General features: G+C 35.3%; 2 protein-coding genes and 1 non-coding gene across 8 annotated transcripts in view; all 3 read right to left on the bottom strand.

Moving 5' to 3' along the window:
* Positions 1–15,051, bottom strand: part of MGP (matrix Gla protein) — an 836,939-nt gene that overhangs the window by 807,675 nt on the left and 14,213 nt on the right. The window lies entirely within an intron of this gene.
* EPS8 (epidermal growth factor receptor pathway substrate 8) overlaps positions 1–15,051 on the bottom strand; it is a 169,485-nt gene that overhangs the window by 49,919 nt on the left and 104,515 nt on the right. For all 6 annotated transcript variants that reach the window (XM_050749480.1, XM_050749477.1, XM_050749475.1 and 3 more), the window contains exons 2-6: positions 14,388–14,467; positions 12,766–12,842; positions 2,069–2,136; positions 861–1,022; positions 584–733 (exon numbers count right to left, since the gene is read on the bottom strand). In XM_050749480.1, coding sequence (XP_050605437.1) covers positions 584–733; positions 861–1,022; positions 2,069–2,136; positions 12,766–12,842; positions 14,388–14,446 — 516 coding nt within the window. In that variant the 5' untranslated portion in view covers positions 14,447–14,467. The remainder of the gene's footprint in view (positions 1–583; positions 734–860; positions 1,023–2,068; positions 2,137–12,765; positions 12,843–14,387; positions 14,468–15,051) is intronic.
* LOC126931838 (U6 spliceosomal RNA) lies at positions 2,920–3,023 on the bottom strand. Its single transcript, XR_007717952.1, has one exon. It is a non-coding gene; the product is annotated as a U6 spliceosomal RNA (small nuclear RNA).

Genomic DNA, 15,051 nt, shown 5'->3' on the forward strand with positions numbered 1-15,051 from the left:
ATCAATTTTTAATTATAAGCTTAAGGCATTTGATGTGAATTTAATATATTATCTATCCTTTAAAAAAAAAAAAAACAGAATGCCTCTTATTTTTAAGAGACAAAGTCTCACTCTGTTGCCCAGGCTGGAGTGCAGAGGGGCGATTATAGCTCCCTGTAATCTCCAACTCCTGGCTCAACAGATTTTCCTCTCTCAGCCACCTGAGTAACTGAGACTACAAGTATGTACAACCACACCTGGCTAATTTTTTAAACCTTTTCAGTAGAGACTGGTCTTGCCATGTTGTCCAGGCTGGGCTTGAACTCTTGGCCTCAAGCCATCTTACAGCCTCGGCCTCCCAAAGCACTGGGATTACAAGTATGAGCTACTCTGCCTGCCCCTGATTTTATTAACATCACCCTAATTTCTTTATTTACTTGCCATGGAAATCCTAAGGAAGATACTAAGGTATTTGTTTTCCTTACAAGATCCTCAGAAACTAAAAATCTAGTACCTAATATGAGATATATTATCAAAATAGGTAATTCAAAAGCTGCCAGAACGTCTGCTTAAAGAGGAAACAAAAATTTCACCATTCTCTTACCTTAACCTCATCACACTGGAAAAGATGAAGATCTGGCTTGTTCTGGGTTGGCTCTTTGCACACCAGGGCAAGCACTGAATCATAGCTGCATGAATGCATCACAGCTTGGCAGTGCTGGATTGTGTTTAAAGGAAAATTCTCCAGTTCATTCTATAAATAAAGTAAACATTTTATTTTTCAAACTTCCACCCATTTTCAAACAATCTGAAATGACTGTAAACATTAATATTAGTGGCATTTTCTTGAAAATAAAATAGTATAAATTTTACACACTTGCCTTTGATTCTAAATCAATCAGGCTCACAGCTCTGTCATCCACTTGAAGAATCATATCTTGAGTCCACACTTTGCCCTTGGCATCAAGCAATTTCAACTTCCTTATTCCATCATCAACAGTGATCATAGCATCTTTCCGATCCAGGATAAATGTAGTCAAGTGCTTACGATTGGCAAAAAGGAAAAGGATTTATAACAGATACAAATACATACAACCTCTTACATTTCCAATACATTTTCCAAAAGAAAATCAAATTAACCTGAGGTCAGCTAGCAGAGAACGACAAACATAAAGTGCTCTTAAAACTTCATGACTATTTTAACGAGAGAATAAAGCCAAGCAGGGATTTTTGGGGTTTTTTTGAATAGAAGAAATGGTGTTTTGACTCATAAGATACCTAAATCTCTTTCATACTGAGCCATGTTGAACTACATAAACATGATATTAAAACAACTTCTTAACAGCTTAAATAATATCCTCTTTAAGTATACTTTTCCCTATTTTATACTCTATTATGGTTATTTAAATGCTGAACCTAGCAGCATTTAAACAGCAGGCTATCTGTATGGGAGCTTTAAAACTATGGACACTGATTGTAGCAACAGCACAATTCTAGCCTACAGGAGCTGTCAAACTATTCAATCCACTAAAACCACTTACTGAAACAAAACTGTTTAAATTTGATTAAGCATGCTTGAGATAGGTAGAAAACTGGAAATAAGAGCAATTTAAAAATTACTTCTCTGCTTAAATATTTTCTATTATAAGCAGAGGTCATCTAGATAAATTCCAACCAAGAGCAAATATCTTAAAAGAGAGCCAAAACTTAAAAATAACCCTTATTTAACTAGAACTAGTAATAACTTTAGTTAAACTAAAAACTAAACTGCTCACTGAAACTGTCAAAGGCTTAATTTCGAGAAGATTCTACAGTACAAAGTAGAAGCCATTATCCTTTTTTAAATGAAATAAGACTGGCAATGATAAATGAGTAGTAGTTATGATTTTAAATCATTCTTTATGAAAATAGACCACAGACTAACAAGATATTTTACATGTAACATCTGTTTTAAAAAACCTAAACAAAAAGGTCAGTGCAACTTAAAATACATCATAAGAATGAAATAAAACCGAATTCTGATTTAACTTCCAACGTTTATGTTCCTCAAGTGTCACTCTAAATACTAGCAAATGCCAAAGCATCTTACTTCAACACGGTATTGAGATATATCTGACACACTGCTGACACTGTCCCGTGCATAATTCTTCCTTTGTTCTGAAAGAGAAATTGAAAAAGCCATGATTTGTCGCCTAATAAGCTGAAGTTCATATATTGGTATCATGTGGCTATCTCTAAAACTAGTCTATCTCACGTATAAATACAGTAGCTGACAAGTTGCCATTGTGTGGTATATCTGAAAACACTCATTATTCGCAGTAAATCTAAAAACCACAAGAACGTCTAAATAATAGGCAAGAACAATTTGATCCACTATATGTTTTTAGAATTCCAAAGGTTAACAAGATTATAAATACTATAAGAAAAAAAGTTATTTCCTCTAAAGGTTTTTTTTATCAGTCAGGGACCTACTGTTTTGACAAATCAATTACAACTGGCTTACAAATTTCATCTGTTACTGCACTGATAGCAAAATATAATTGCAAATATTGTCATAGATACTGTATTATATGAGTTAGACTACATTATTAAAATCATAGACACTACAAGGAACAACTTCTTTTGCAGTATCCAAACTGGGATAGTGTTAGAGGAGATTTAAAGCATGATTCAATCACATGGCTTGCCATTAAATATTAACAGTTTTCACACATCTACAGAACACACAAATGTGATACTTAGAATCATAAATATAAGTTGATAGGAAAAATGAGAAAGTCAGGTAGAAAGTTATTGCACCAAACTACTTAAAAAGTAAAAAGAAACCTTTAATTTTCTTTTCTGAAATGCTGCAAAACCAAAAACTAACATTAAAATATAAAAAGTATGTTGGTAATATTTGGCATTTGTTACTGTCTTTTTAAAATTTGTATTATTTTTTAAAATATGGAACACTTCATGAATTTGCATGCCATCCCTGCACAGAGGCCACGCTAATCTCTGTATCATTCCAATTTTAGTATATGTGCTGCCAAAGTGAGCACTATTTGTTGCTTTCTAATCAAGCAACTTGCTTATTTGTAAATTCAGAGTTGCCCTGTTTCTTCTAAACAGAATGCTATGATGAAAAACAACTTTGAGAGGGAACTGTCAGATTTGTTCTCCCAGCTTCAGCTGTGTCACTAAGTAGGAAACTAAATTTGGGCAAGACACTTAATACCCTGGGCCTCAGCACCCTTACTGTAAAATAAAAGGGTTAAACAAGGTCAAACCTACAGGCCTTTAGGGATTTAACATTCTGACATATAGATATGCCTTAGCTTCCCCAACAACCTGTTTTCTTTGTAAATGTAAACCTATTTATTTTAGTTAATATAGTTATTCTATAACAGATTAGTTGTTTGGAAAGTTCTGCTGAACATAAAAGCTGAGCAAGTACAAAAATATAAAGTGCATAATGTACATATGCAGACTCAGAACGTTAACACAGAATTTTAAGAAAACTTAATAAATTTTCGTTTTACAACACATATGAAAGTAACTTTTCATTTATATTTACTTGTACAATTTAGATTAAAATCTCCATATCTTTGTATCAATATTACTGATACTCCAATACATTCCATTTTTGCTTTTGCAGCATTAAAATTACTTAATAAAAACAGAAGCACTACAAAATTCACTCTCTGCTACCTTTCTTTTTTTGTTTGGATGATGACCTGAGGAAGTATGATCCATCTGGTCCTACCAAAATAATGGCATCAAAATGAAAGATCTGGTTTCACCTAAAATTTTCTCTCCCAATATAACAAAACATAAACCTTCACTTACATGACTGTATTCTATATATTTTTAAAAAGTGAACGACCATGATTTTTCTGATTAGCTGTTGCGGATTAATCAGTGTGAGATATTAACGCATGGATAATTATCCTTGCGACAGCCGTTACGACTCTTGTAATACAATATATAATTCAGGAATATATTTCACAAAACCACATCTAGAAACAATCACTATTTCAGAGTCCATGACAGATTCACAGCAGGAGCATTCTGCTTGCTTTGATCTGACCTTAGGACAGTAAAAGAAATGGCAGTGGTTGCCGTGACACCCAGTCATGATATGGGAACTCCTGGATGTTCAAATGCTTGTCTTTTGGGTAATTTATTGGCAAATACAACAGCTGAAGATCTGAAACACTGTGTTTCTATTTAGATATTCTCATTTTGAAGTATTAAGAATTTATCCCTGACCTCCCGATTTCTAGCATATAGTTTCCCAATCCCACAGAAATATAATTTACAGAAATGAAAAGAAAAACTATCTGATAGCATTTTTAAACAGTGTGACATTAACTGATCACTCTGATTGCCTAGAAGATATGATGTCATTTCTAATATTCCAAATTAAGAACCTGCTTTAGGAATTCCTAAGCTGCTTTCTCTCCTATGTTGTACACTAAATAAGTTGTATAAGAAACTACCTTTTAAAGATCCTAAAAATGTATAAATGCCATAAAATGGATTTATAAATAAATTAGTAGTTCCAGTGATTTTTAAGTCAATCCATAAATAAAGGTTAATATTAACATTTTAATAGGCAATTTTGAAAGACATTTCCTAAAAGGCAATTATAATACATTTCTTTTTTATGAGAATCATATATATTCACAAGAACTGGTATAAATAGTAATTAGGCTCCTAAGCTAGAAATCTCACCAAAGCCTTAAAACAGTATAAAAAGCCTAACCAAAATCTCTCGACACTACTCAAGATGAATCCTCTAATGAAATTCACCACTGTTGCTAACAGTGGTTCTCATCCTTGGCTGCATGTTAGAATGAACTTGATAAAACAGTGTGCAACTCATCTACTATATACTATCTCTTTAAGCAGAACATTTTCCTTTCCAAATTAAGAATGTAAATATGGTCAAATAGTATATTAAATAATAAATACATGAATACATGAATAAATATGGCAGTAGGGTTTTAGCTTTCTAGTAGTACAAGCTGCTCAACTCCCAACATAAGACTAAGTCTATTTCCCCTCCTATTCTGGCCCCTGCCTCTCTTTCTCTGTCAGAATCAATTAGAGGTAGGATGAAACTTACTTGCCTATAGAACCACTGGTTGTGTTTCACTATTTTGCCTATTAGCTTTTATGTTATGGTCCAGAATGTACAACTCCAAACAGACAGAATTGCATGAATTCAGTAACCAGTGATGAAAAATCTTTACATACAATTTTATTATACACTATTGCAAAAACTGATATTCAACTCCCAGATCAGAAATACTAAATTTAGGTTTCATTTAATTTGTTAATTAGTTGAACTACAAGTATAAAAAGCATCCAGGTCTTGGTATTTATACTTAATTCCCCTTTACCTGCATTGCTGTTTACGCATAATATAACATTTGAAACGGCTAATATTCAGAGATACAGCTAATATTTAGAATTTTTGTTCTCTTTCTCTGAAAACAAAAATGTTCCTTAGAGAGTAAGGATTTGGCCACTAGCAAGAAAAAAGTAACATAAAAGCAGCTGCTGAGTACTCCTCTCTCTAAATAAAACAATGGGCTAGAACTCATATTACTTTACACTTAACGAAAACTTTCAACCACAGTAAAGGAGAATTCCTTTCCCAGTATCTTAGTGTCTAAATATATTTATTCCGTAGAGGAGAGGTGCTTAATGGGAATCAGTGGTGAGCACTGAGTGATAATTACAAGCTCTCAATATCAGGCAACTACAATCACAGTTTGACAAATGAGTATCTGAACCAAGATACCATTATGAAGAATAAACAAAATCATTTCTTTAAAACTACATTATTTAAGAAGTAATTTTATTGACCTGTTCAACAAATTATTAAAATGGCTTATTCCATGAGGTAAAAAAGGAGTTTTAAAATTTTCAGCTAAGTTGGGAAAACTGCCAAACTGTCTTTTTGAGTCAATTGCTCTGCCACATTCTATCAAGCTGAATTTTTGACTCAAACATTTAGCTCAATTTCCTAATACTATTTAATGAATTAGAAGCCATTTACATCTTAAGAATTTTAAAAAAAAATTTTGTTCTGTTAAAAAAAAAAGATTTCAATGTTTTCTCTAAGTAAAATACATACTGTAAATAATAAGGATGGGCAAAAGAGAAACAGATTTTCACTCTTAAGTGCTACTTGAATGTGTAAGAAGTTGCTTGGGCTTTAATTATAACAATTAAACAGAGAGACTAGCTCCAAACCAAGATCAGGAGATAGAGAGACACACGAAGAGAAAGAAAGCTAGGTATGAAAAGGACAACATATGGAATGGATATGTGTTAAGAAAAATTCAGGAACACTGCTACAAGACAGTTGAATCAAGCACTGTGTAGAACTAAAGTTTATAGTAAACCCAATTATACAGAAATTCACCATGCAGTTTATAGGTTACTTATACTCAATTCTTACCAACACCTCCTTGAGAAGAAAAAACAAAGATGGAAAAACACAAATATATTTTCCTACTTGTTAACATCACAAAGCAATTTAAACTTAAGGTTAAAATAAGACTTAAGGCCAGGCGTGGTGGCTCACACCTGTAATCCCAGTACTTGGGAGGCCCAGGTAGGCAGATCACTTGAGGTCAGGAGTTCAAGACCAGCCTGGCCAACACGGCGAAAGGCTGTCTCTACTAAAAATACCAAAATTAGCCAGGTGTGGTGGCACATGCCTACAATTTCAGCTACTCAGGAGGCTGAGGCAGGAGAATTACTTGAACTAGGATGTGGAGATTGCAGTCAGCTGAAATTGTGCCACAGCACTCCAATCTGGGTGACAGAGCGAGACCCTATCTCAAAAAATAAAAATAAAAATAAAATGAGACTTAAAAGAGTACCTTTCTATCATACTGACCCAATATTATGTGTCCTCCCAATAATAAAATCTCAAAGTTAACTGTAGGTGTTGGTAATGACAACAAAATATCGCTAATTGGTAATTCAATGAAATGAGTTTTCTAGAGACAAAATGACTTTAAGCAGTTGGTAATTCATGAAATGATCACATTCCAAATTAAGCAATATCTAATTTAAAAAGAAGTTACCGTTCTAGAAAGTCCAGCTATTTAGAACATAGCATAATACCCACACTTAAATAAATGAAGTCCTCTGAGTGTTTGTTAGAGATGTCACCATGTCTATACATTAACACGTGCATATTTTAACATACAGACTGTAGTGGAAAAGACTCTCCCAGCTGGGCGCGGTGGCTCACGCCTGTAATCCCAGCACTTCGGGAGACGGAGGCAGGCGGATCACGAGGTCAGGAGATTGAGACCATCCTAGCTAACACGGTGAAACCCAGTCTCTACTAAAAATACAAAAAAATTAGCCAGGCATGGTGGAGGGCACCTGTAGTCCCAGCTACTCAGGAGGCTGAGGCAGGAGAATGGCGTGAACCCAGAAAGCGGAGATTGCAGTGAGCCAAGATCGCGTCACTGCACTCCAGCCTGGGCGACAGAGCAAGACTCCGTCTCAAAAAAAAAAAAAAAAAAAGACTCTCAAGTCCCCACTTAGAACCTATTTACTAAGAACATTTTTTATGTAGTTTCCCAGCCCATAGATATCAGAAGCCACGCTAGAAGCTCACAGGTTATAACAACATGGAAAAGGGACAGGCTTGAGACCCAGCCACATGGAAAAAGCAGCCCTAAATATTCAAAAGGGAGATGAATCCAAATGATTTGGTGTGAAGGTAAGGAATGCAGCCCCTGAGTTTCACAGTGCATAAGCTAATGTGCACACACATGATCCTTTGTCACTAAGAAGATCATGTACCAGGAAGATCTGGCACCAACCGCTGTCAGACCCAAGGGAAGGGAATATTTAATATACTTTCCAGGTATTTCCCTTAAGAACAATTTTAAATTTTAGTGCTTAAAGGCTTTGACAGACAGCCTAGCTGGAAAAAAATTATAAAATTTCCAGTATTCTGATAACAGTAGCTAAATAAAATGTTACTGTTATGAGATAACTGGAGGAGAGAGAAATTAACATTTATCTTCCTAAGGAAGTGTTATGGTGTCAGGGATGATAATGATGCAGAGTCTTTCATATGCTGGCTCAAAAATTTCTTGTGTGATAATTTAAAAATGTCAAAATCGAGTTATTAAAATTGCTACATATTTTCACTATTTTCCTTGAATAAATTAATATGTTCTCAAATAAGCAAATTTATTGTCATATACAAGCATAGTTCACAATACATTTATACCACTTGTAAAAAATATTTCTAGAACATTATAGGGAGTGAATATGGAATATAAGTTTTAAAATATATAATGAAAGTCACCTCTTGATTCTGTCAAAATATCACTATAATGAATAGTCTAACATTTGGAGGTAATATCAAAATATTAAATTTGAGAATCTTGATGAATCTGAGGACCCGGGACAGAAAGTGACTCTCCAGTACCACTCCCCATTTCCATGATGGCGTCATTACTTCTGTTTTCTCATATAAACTTACCACAGAGTTATTATCGTTTTTATTTTATACATGAGGAAACTGGGGTCAATCATTTGTGCAAAACAGCAGCCATTTGGTAGCAGTACCATGATTCAGATCCTCTGGCCTCCAAAACCCCTGCTGCCTTTCTGAGCACATTCAGTGGAAGCAATCCGGGTGGCCCGTTATGGTGTCAGACCTGAAAAGTGTTCTCATGAAAAACTCTACATGAAACTTCAGATAGAGTAGCTAGACTGTGGTCAGTGCGTAAAAAACAGTGTGAACATTCATGTTCCAGTGCACAAGACAGTATCCTCCTATTACAAAGATGTTCATGAAGGCAAATTAATTCTTGGAAGATGATTTCAACTCATTTAAAATTGTAAAAGGATAAATTTTACATAAGATGCATAAACTGTGAGAAAACAAACTATATCACAAATCTCTTTACTAAATTTCCAGTTAAGAAGAGACACTGCCAGCACACACTGTTTAAGTTGCAGATGTGGTTTCCTTCCTCTTTGTGTAATACCCACCACTGTATCTCAACACACCACACAAAACACACAAATAGTGCCTTCCCTCTGAGAGTTCTCAGAAAATGCCTGTGGAATGAATGGACAGATGGATGAATGACAAGGGAGAAATATGTTCATGTTTTGAAGATACATATAATCTCTTCTGGGTGACAAAGGATTGTGTGTGTGCACATTAGCTTATGTGCTGTGAAACTCGGGGGCTGCATTCCTTACCTTTACACTAAATCATTCAGATTCATCTCCCTTCTGAATATTTAGGGCTGCCTTTTCCATGTGGCCGGGTCTCAAGCCTGTCTCTTTTTCATGTTGTTATAATATGCGTACTTCTAGCATGTGACAATAGACGCTATATATAAGTTAAAACTATGCAGACTGGGATGCTAAACATTCCCAAAGCTACCTAAAAAAAACTTCAACTAGAATCTGTTTATTGCAAAGCTATCTTCAAAACATGAACATATTTCTCCCTTGTCATTCATCCATCTGTCCATTCATTCCATAGGCTTTTTCTGAGAACTCTCAGAGGGAAGGTACTATGTGTATGTCTTTGAGCAGTGTGTTGAGAGACAGTGGTGGGTATTAGAAACAAAGAGGAAAGAAACCACATCTGCAACTTAAAGCCATCTTACTTCTAAGCCTAATCCATTGCTAAGACTTATTTCCTCCCTATAAATGCTTCTTGGATTTGCCCCTTTCTTTTTTTTTTTTTTTTTTTTTGAGACGGAGTCTCGCTCTGCCGCCCAGGCTGGAGTGCAGTGGCCAGCTCTCGGCTCACTGCAAGCTCCGCCTCCCGGGTTCAAGCCATTCTCCTGCCTCAGCCTCCCGAGTAGCTGGGACTACAGGCACCCGCCACCTCGCCCGGCTAGTTTTTTATATTTTTTAGTAGAGACGGGGTTTCACCGTGTCAGCCAGGATGGTCTCGATCTCCTGACCGCGTGATCCGCCCGTCTCGGCCTCCCAAAGTGCTGGGATTACAGGCTTGAGCCACCGCGCCCGGCCGGATTTGCCCCAGAAATGAAAATGAACAGTCACTGTTCATTTTCAGTATAGTCTACAAAATTGTTACATTGTAATCAAGTTCTAAGTTATGTGACTTTGACAATCATCTAACTTGCAAAGGAGGCCTCACTTTGCTTTATATGTAAAAGGAGGGAAATAAAATTTACTGCTTAAAAGCTAATGATTTTCCAGGCTGGTCTCGAACTCCTGACCTCAAGTAATCCACCCACCCTGGCCTCCCAAAGTGCTGGGATCACAGGCGTGAGCAACCCCGTCTCTACTAGAAATACAAAAATTAACCAGATGTGGTGGCACGGGTCTATAGTCCCTGCTACTCTGGATGCTGAGGCAAGAGAATTGCTTGAACCCAGGAGGCAGAGGTTGCAGTGAGCCGATATCATGCCAATGCACTCCAGCCTGGGCAACAAAGCGAGACTCTGTCTCAAAAAAAAATAAAATAAAATAAAATAAAAGTAAGAGTTTTCAATCCTTGGATCTAAGATTTTATACAGTTGCTTCTAATACAATATAAACATTAAAATTTACAGGTGAGTTCTATATTCTATTCTTATTTCTTTCTTAGCTCTCTGAAATTAGATTTTAGATCTGTGGTATTTGTGAGAGGATTAATACTCTTTCTCCTTATTAAAATCTTTAGGCTATTATTAGGTGTCTAATTTGCCATATTACTTATATCTCTGATTCACTTATTTCCATGCATAGTCATCAAATTCATCCTCGATATTACTACCAGAGTGAGCCAGAGCAACTCAGACCTATTACTATCCTGATTAAAACACATCAAAGGCTGCTCATTCATTGTAAACAATGCCTAAATTCCTTAGTATAATTCTTCCCAATGTGGTCTATGTTCACTTTTTCAATCTTATTTCCCAATGCACCACCATGCACTCTCCAGTTAACACCAAATTGCTTGCATCTCATTAATTCATTACACTCATTCTGCAAGTATTTCTGAGCATAAATTATATATTAGCCACTATGCCAATAAGCACAGGGAATCCTGAAGTGAACAAGACAAATATGGGCCACCTTCACAGCCTTGACAGTCCCGCTTAAAAGGGTTTCATACTGTCTGTAGCATCCTCTGGCCCCTGAAATGCCGAAGAACACAATATAACTTTCACAGCTCAGCTCAAGGCTCAATTCCCCCATTAAATCCTTTCTGACCAACCCTCACCATTGCACCTCATACACACTACCATCTAAGCACATTTAGCCCTTTATTATAACAATGTGTTTACTAGTCTATTGCACCAAAATGGCACACAGGCAACAGCCATCTCTTAGTCATCTTTGAAATGAATGAAAGTACACAGAAATAAAGACTATGAAGATCATGGCATAACATACTTAATAAATACTGTACTTAATAAATATCTGTCTTCAAATGAAAGGCTGAAAGAATATATTTTATTCTTATCAAAAAAATCTTTTTCCTGTTATCTTCAAGTTATTCTCCAGACTATAAGTCCCTTAAAGTCAGGGGTCATATATTTTTGGTCCTGTTCTGTACACATATTAATGACAAAATATTTATTGAATACATTCTCTAGATCTACAATTCATAGCTATTAGACCACGGTAAGAATGTCACAATACTTAATAAACTGAAACCAACAATAATCAGATTAATAAGGCTATAAAAAGTATAGGCATGTATGGTATTAAATCCATTTTATGAAGGTCTGATTTCAGTGATAATGCCAATTCACTAAAACTATAGGTAGAAAAACAATCACAAAACCTTAGAATTGTTTATTCTTACAACAGCCAAGAAGCTGTAGATCTAGATAATGTAAAAAAGAATTCCACAATTTAGAAAATGCTGTTGGTTCCTATAGTACATAATAACAATAATATCAACAATAATAATAGCAAACACATACAGCATTTTCTGCTTGCCAAGAACAGTTCTAAGTATTTTGCATGTACTAACTTATTTAACGCTCATTTCAACCCTATGAGATACCCTCATTACACAGATAAGCAAAATTAGGCACATACAGGTAAATTAATTTCCCGAGATCATTCAGATAATAAATAACTGAATTTGAACCTAGGAAGTCTGGTTCCAGAGTCTTTGCTATTAACCTGAGTATTATTCTCATTCTTTATTGTTAGTGGCCATCCAGATCCTATACAAATACATGCCATCCTAAACATATGTGGTAAATTTCAGGAGTCCTCGACTTTTTGTTACTTATGACTTCCATTTTATATCTGAAGTGTAAAAACATAGTATGTATATGTGAGACAATCCAGAGAGGTCGCTGAGAGTAAGATCAGGGAAAAAGCGTAATTATTTTGCAGTGCATAAAGAAATTATATAACAGCTATTAGACATACTGTAATAATACCCCCCAAAATTCAAGAGCTACGAGGAAAAAGTTCTGTCACCTGTCAGCCCACCACCAACTAGATCAGTCATAAAGATCAACAAACATTATTACAAGTAGTAAACGGGAAAAGCCACCTAGGGCATTGGTGCCATGCATAGGACTTCTGAAAGCACTGCAATACATTTCATCTGTAGTTCCAAAATGTATAACAGAAAGCAGAGTTCATAGCTTTGGTAGTTTTTATAAAAACTCTTCTTTAAAATAATCCTTATTTAGCTGTCACCACCTCATTCCAAACAATATTAAGTGTGTGGGTTCAAACCATGAGTTTGAAAATGTAATTTGTAAAAAGTGGTTAGAAACAGAATTACACCCTATCAAATAAACCTACCATAAAGGGCCTTCGCACTTGTTTTTGAACCATGTTCTCTGTCCATCTGGGAAAAGGTAGGTGATGATCCGTAGCCACTGTAATAATTAAAAAAAAAAAAAGGTCATTGTGTTGGGTTCAAGTCCAATATAAGTAATAGAAGCTCAACTAGAAAACAAAAATTCCAATGCACTATAATCACCATGTGTTTAAAAGAACATACTGATGGCCGGGTACGCTCACGCCTGTAATCCCAGCACTTTGGGAGGCCGAAGTGGGCAGATCACCCGAGGTCAGGAGTTCGTGACCAACCTGACCAACATGGAGAAGCCCGGACTCTACTGAAAATACAAAATTAGCTGGGAGTGGTGGCACATGCCTGTAGTTCCAGCTACTTGGGAGGCTGAAGCAGAAGAATCGCTTGAACCCAGGAGGTGGAAGTTGCAGTGAGCCGAGATGGTACCACTGCACTCCAGCCTGCGACAGAGCAAGACTCTGTCTCAAAAACAAAAAAAGAAAAAAAATTAGCTAGGCATGGTGGCAGGCACCTGTAATCCCAGCTATGCAGGAGGCTATCTAACCTCTTGTTACTAATATGCTATGTGAAATAAATAGTGCTTTATTTGAATTTTATTCATCTTTTCAGTAAACATTTTTTAAGACCCCAAACCTAGAAGAATGAGGAGTATGAGAGGGGGAAAGAGGGTGCTGTCAATAAAACAAGTACATAAAATAATTATAATAGAATGTGATATCTAGGTAAAACTAATAGATATGACATGTAAAATCAAAGAAGGGCTAACTCTTTATCAACATATCTAAGAAAACTTTACTACCGTATTGATACAAGCAGAATCTAAATGAATGGAAAGAAGCTCTATAAACAGGCAGAGAATCAAGTGAGGAAAAGGTATGTGGAACTGACTCAAGAAATAGCACAGTGTCTGTGGAAAGATGCCATTAATGTAACATTTCCAGAATAGGCAAAAGCCATGGCAAATTGAGGGCTTTCAGTATCATGATTCAGAATTACATTTTATTATATTCTCTCGAAATAGTAAATATTACCTGTTATGAAAAAATGATGAGTAAAATATATATCACAATGGCCGATGTCAAACAGTAACATTAATTGTAATATATAAGATTAAGTCAGGGTTATGATTTCAAGTTATACCTGGACCCACTGGAATTATTTTGTTAGTTTGCCTGATCTTTTCTAGTTTTACGCAATGGTAAATAATTTGATTAGTTTATACTAAATGACATTTAACCCTTCTCAAATGCCAATATTTTACAAATAACAATAACAGAATGCACCACAGAAATTCAAAGTTTTGAAATAGATTATATATTCCTCCATGAAAAGCAATAATACATAAAGTACTAGAATGAAACATCTTCCAAGTGTGAGATCAGTATCATTATCATGAGGCTATTTGCTTTACCATCTTATTCTGCTCAGACATAGTAAACTTTCAATGATAACATGTATTGTAACAAAGCTATTACATATTAATAAGGAATGAACTACTGAACTACACAACAAAATAAAAGTAATCTTTTCACTAAAAACATAAAACAATTAAAATCACCAAATCAAATCCCCCCAAAACATATTAAATATAAACCTTTCAACTTACTTCATCTGAGATGGGTACATTCCAAAACTACTGGGATGATTAGAAATATGACCATTCATTGTGTCTTTCACTCGTGTGTTCTAAAAAAAGGAATACACATAGATTAAAGGCAATAAAAAGGTCAAGACATCTCAGTTTCAAAACTTATTCATTCAACAAATATGTGTTGCTGCAGGAATTATAGTAGAAATACAAAGATAAAGATCTCCACCCTCAAAGAGCTCAGGCCCCAGAGGTATAGATGAACATTTAAACAAAGATCCGACCGGCATTTAAAATTAATATGTTAAAATTGTAAGCCAATTTAGGTGAACAAAAGAAAAATCTAAAATATAGTTCTGAGTCCTCAAAGCATACAGACATAATTCTACATTCTGCCCAAACTCATAATCAACTATCACTTTTATGAGATGTTATTTTGTTTACTGTTCCATTATAAAAGTAATAGAAACTCATTTAATTTTAAAAGTTGAGAAATACAGAAAAGTACAAAAGCAAAAAGTATCACCCAGAGTCCTATCATTAACAACCAGGTAACAGTTACCTTGCAGTCTTTTTGCCTACAAGTGGTTTTCTTTCCTCCCTTCCTTCTTTTATTTCTTCTTTCCTTCAAAGCACATTTGACAACGTGTGCTTTGTCAAACGCACAAATGCACATGGATAT

Source organism: Macaca thibetana, chromosome 11 (genome assembly GCF_024542745.1).
Source record: "Macaca thibetana thibetana isolate TM-01 chromosome 11, ASM2454274v1, whole genome shotgun sequence".
Lineage (NCBI taxonomy): Eukaryota > Metazoa > Chordata > Mammalia > Primates > Cercopithecidae > Macaca > Macaca thibetana.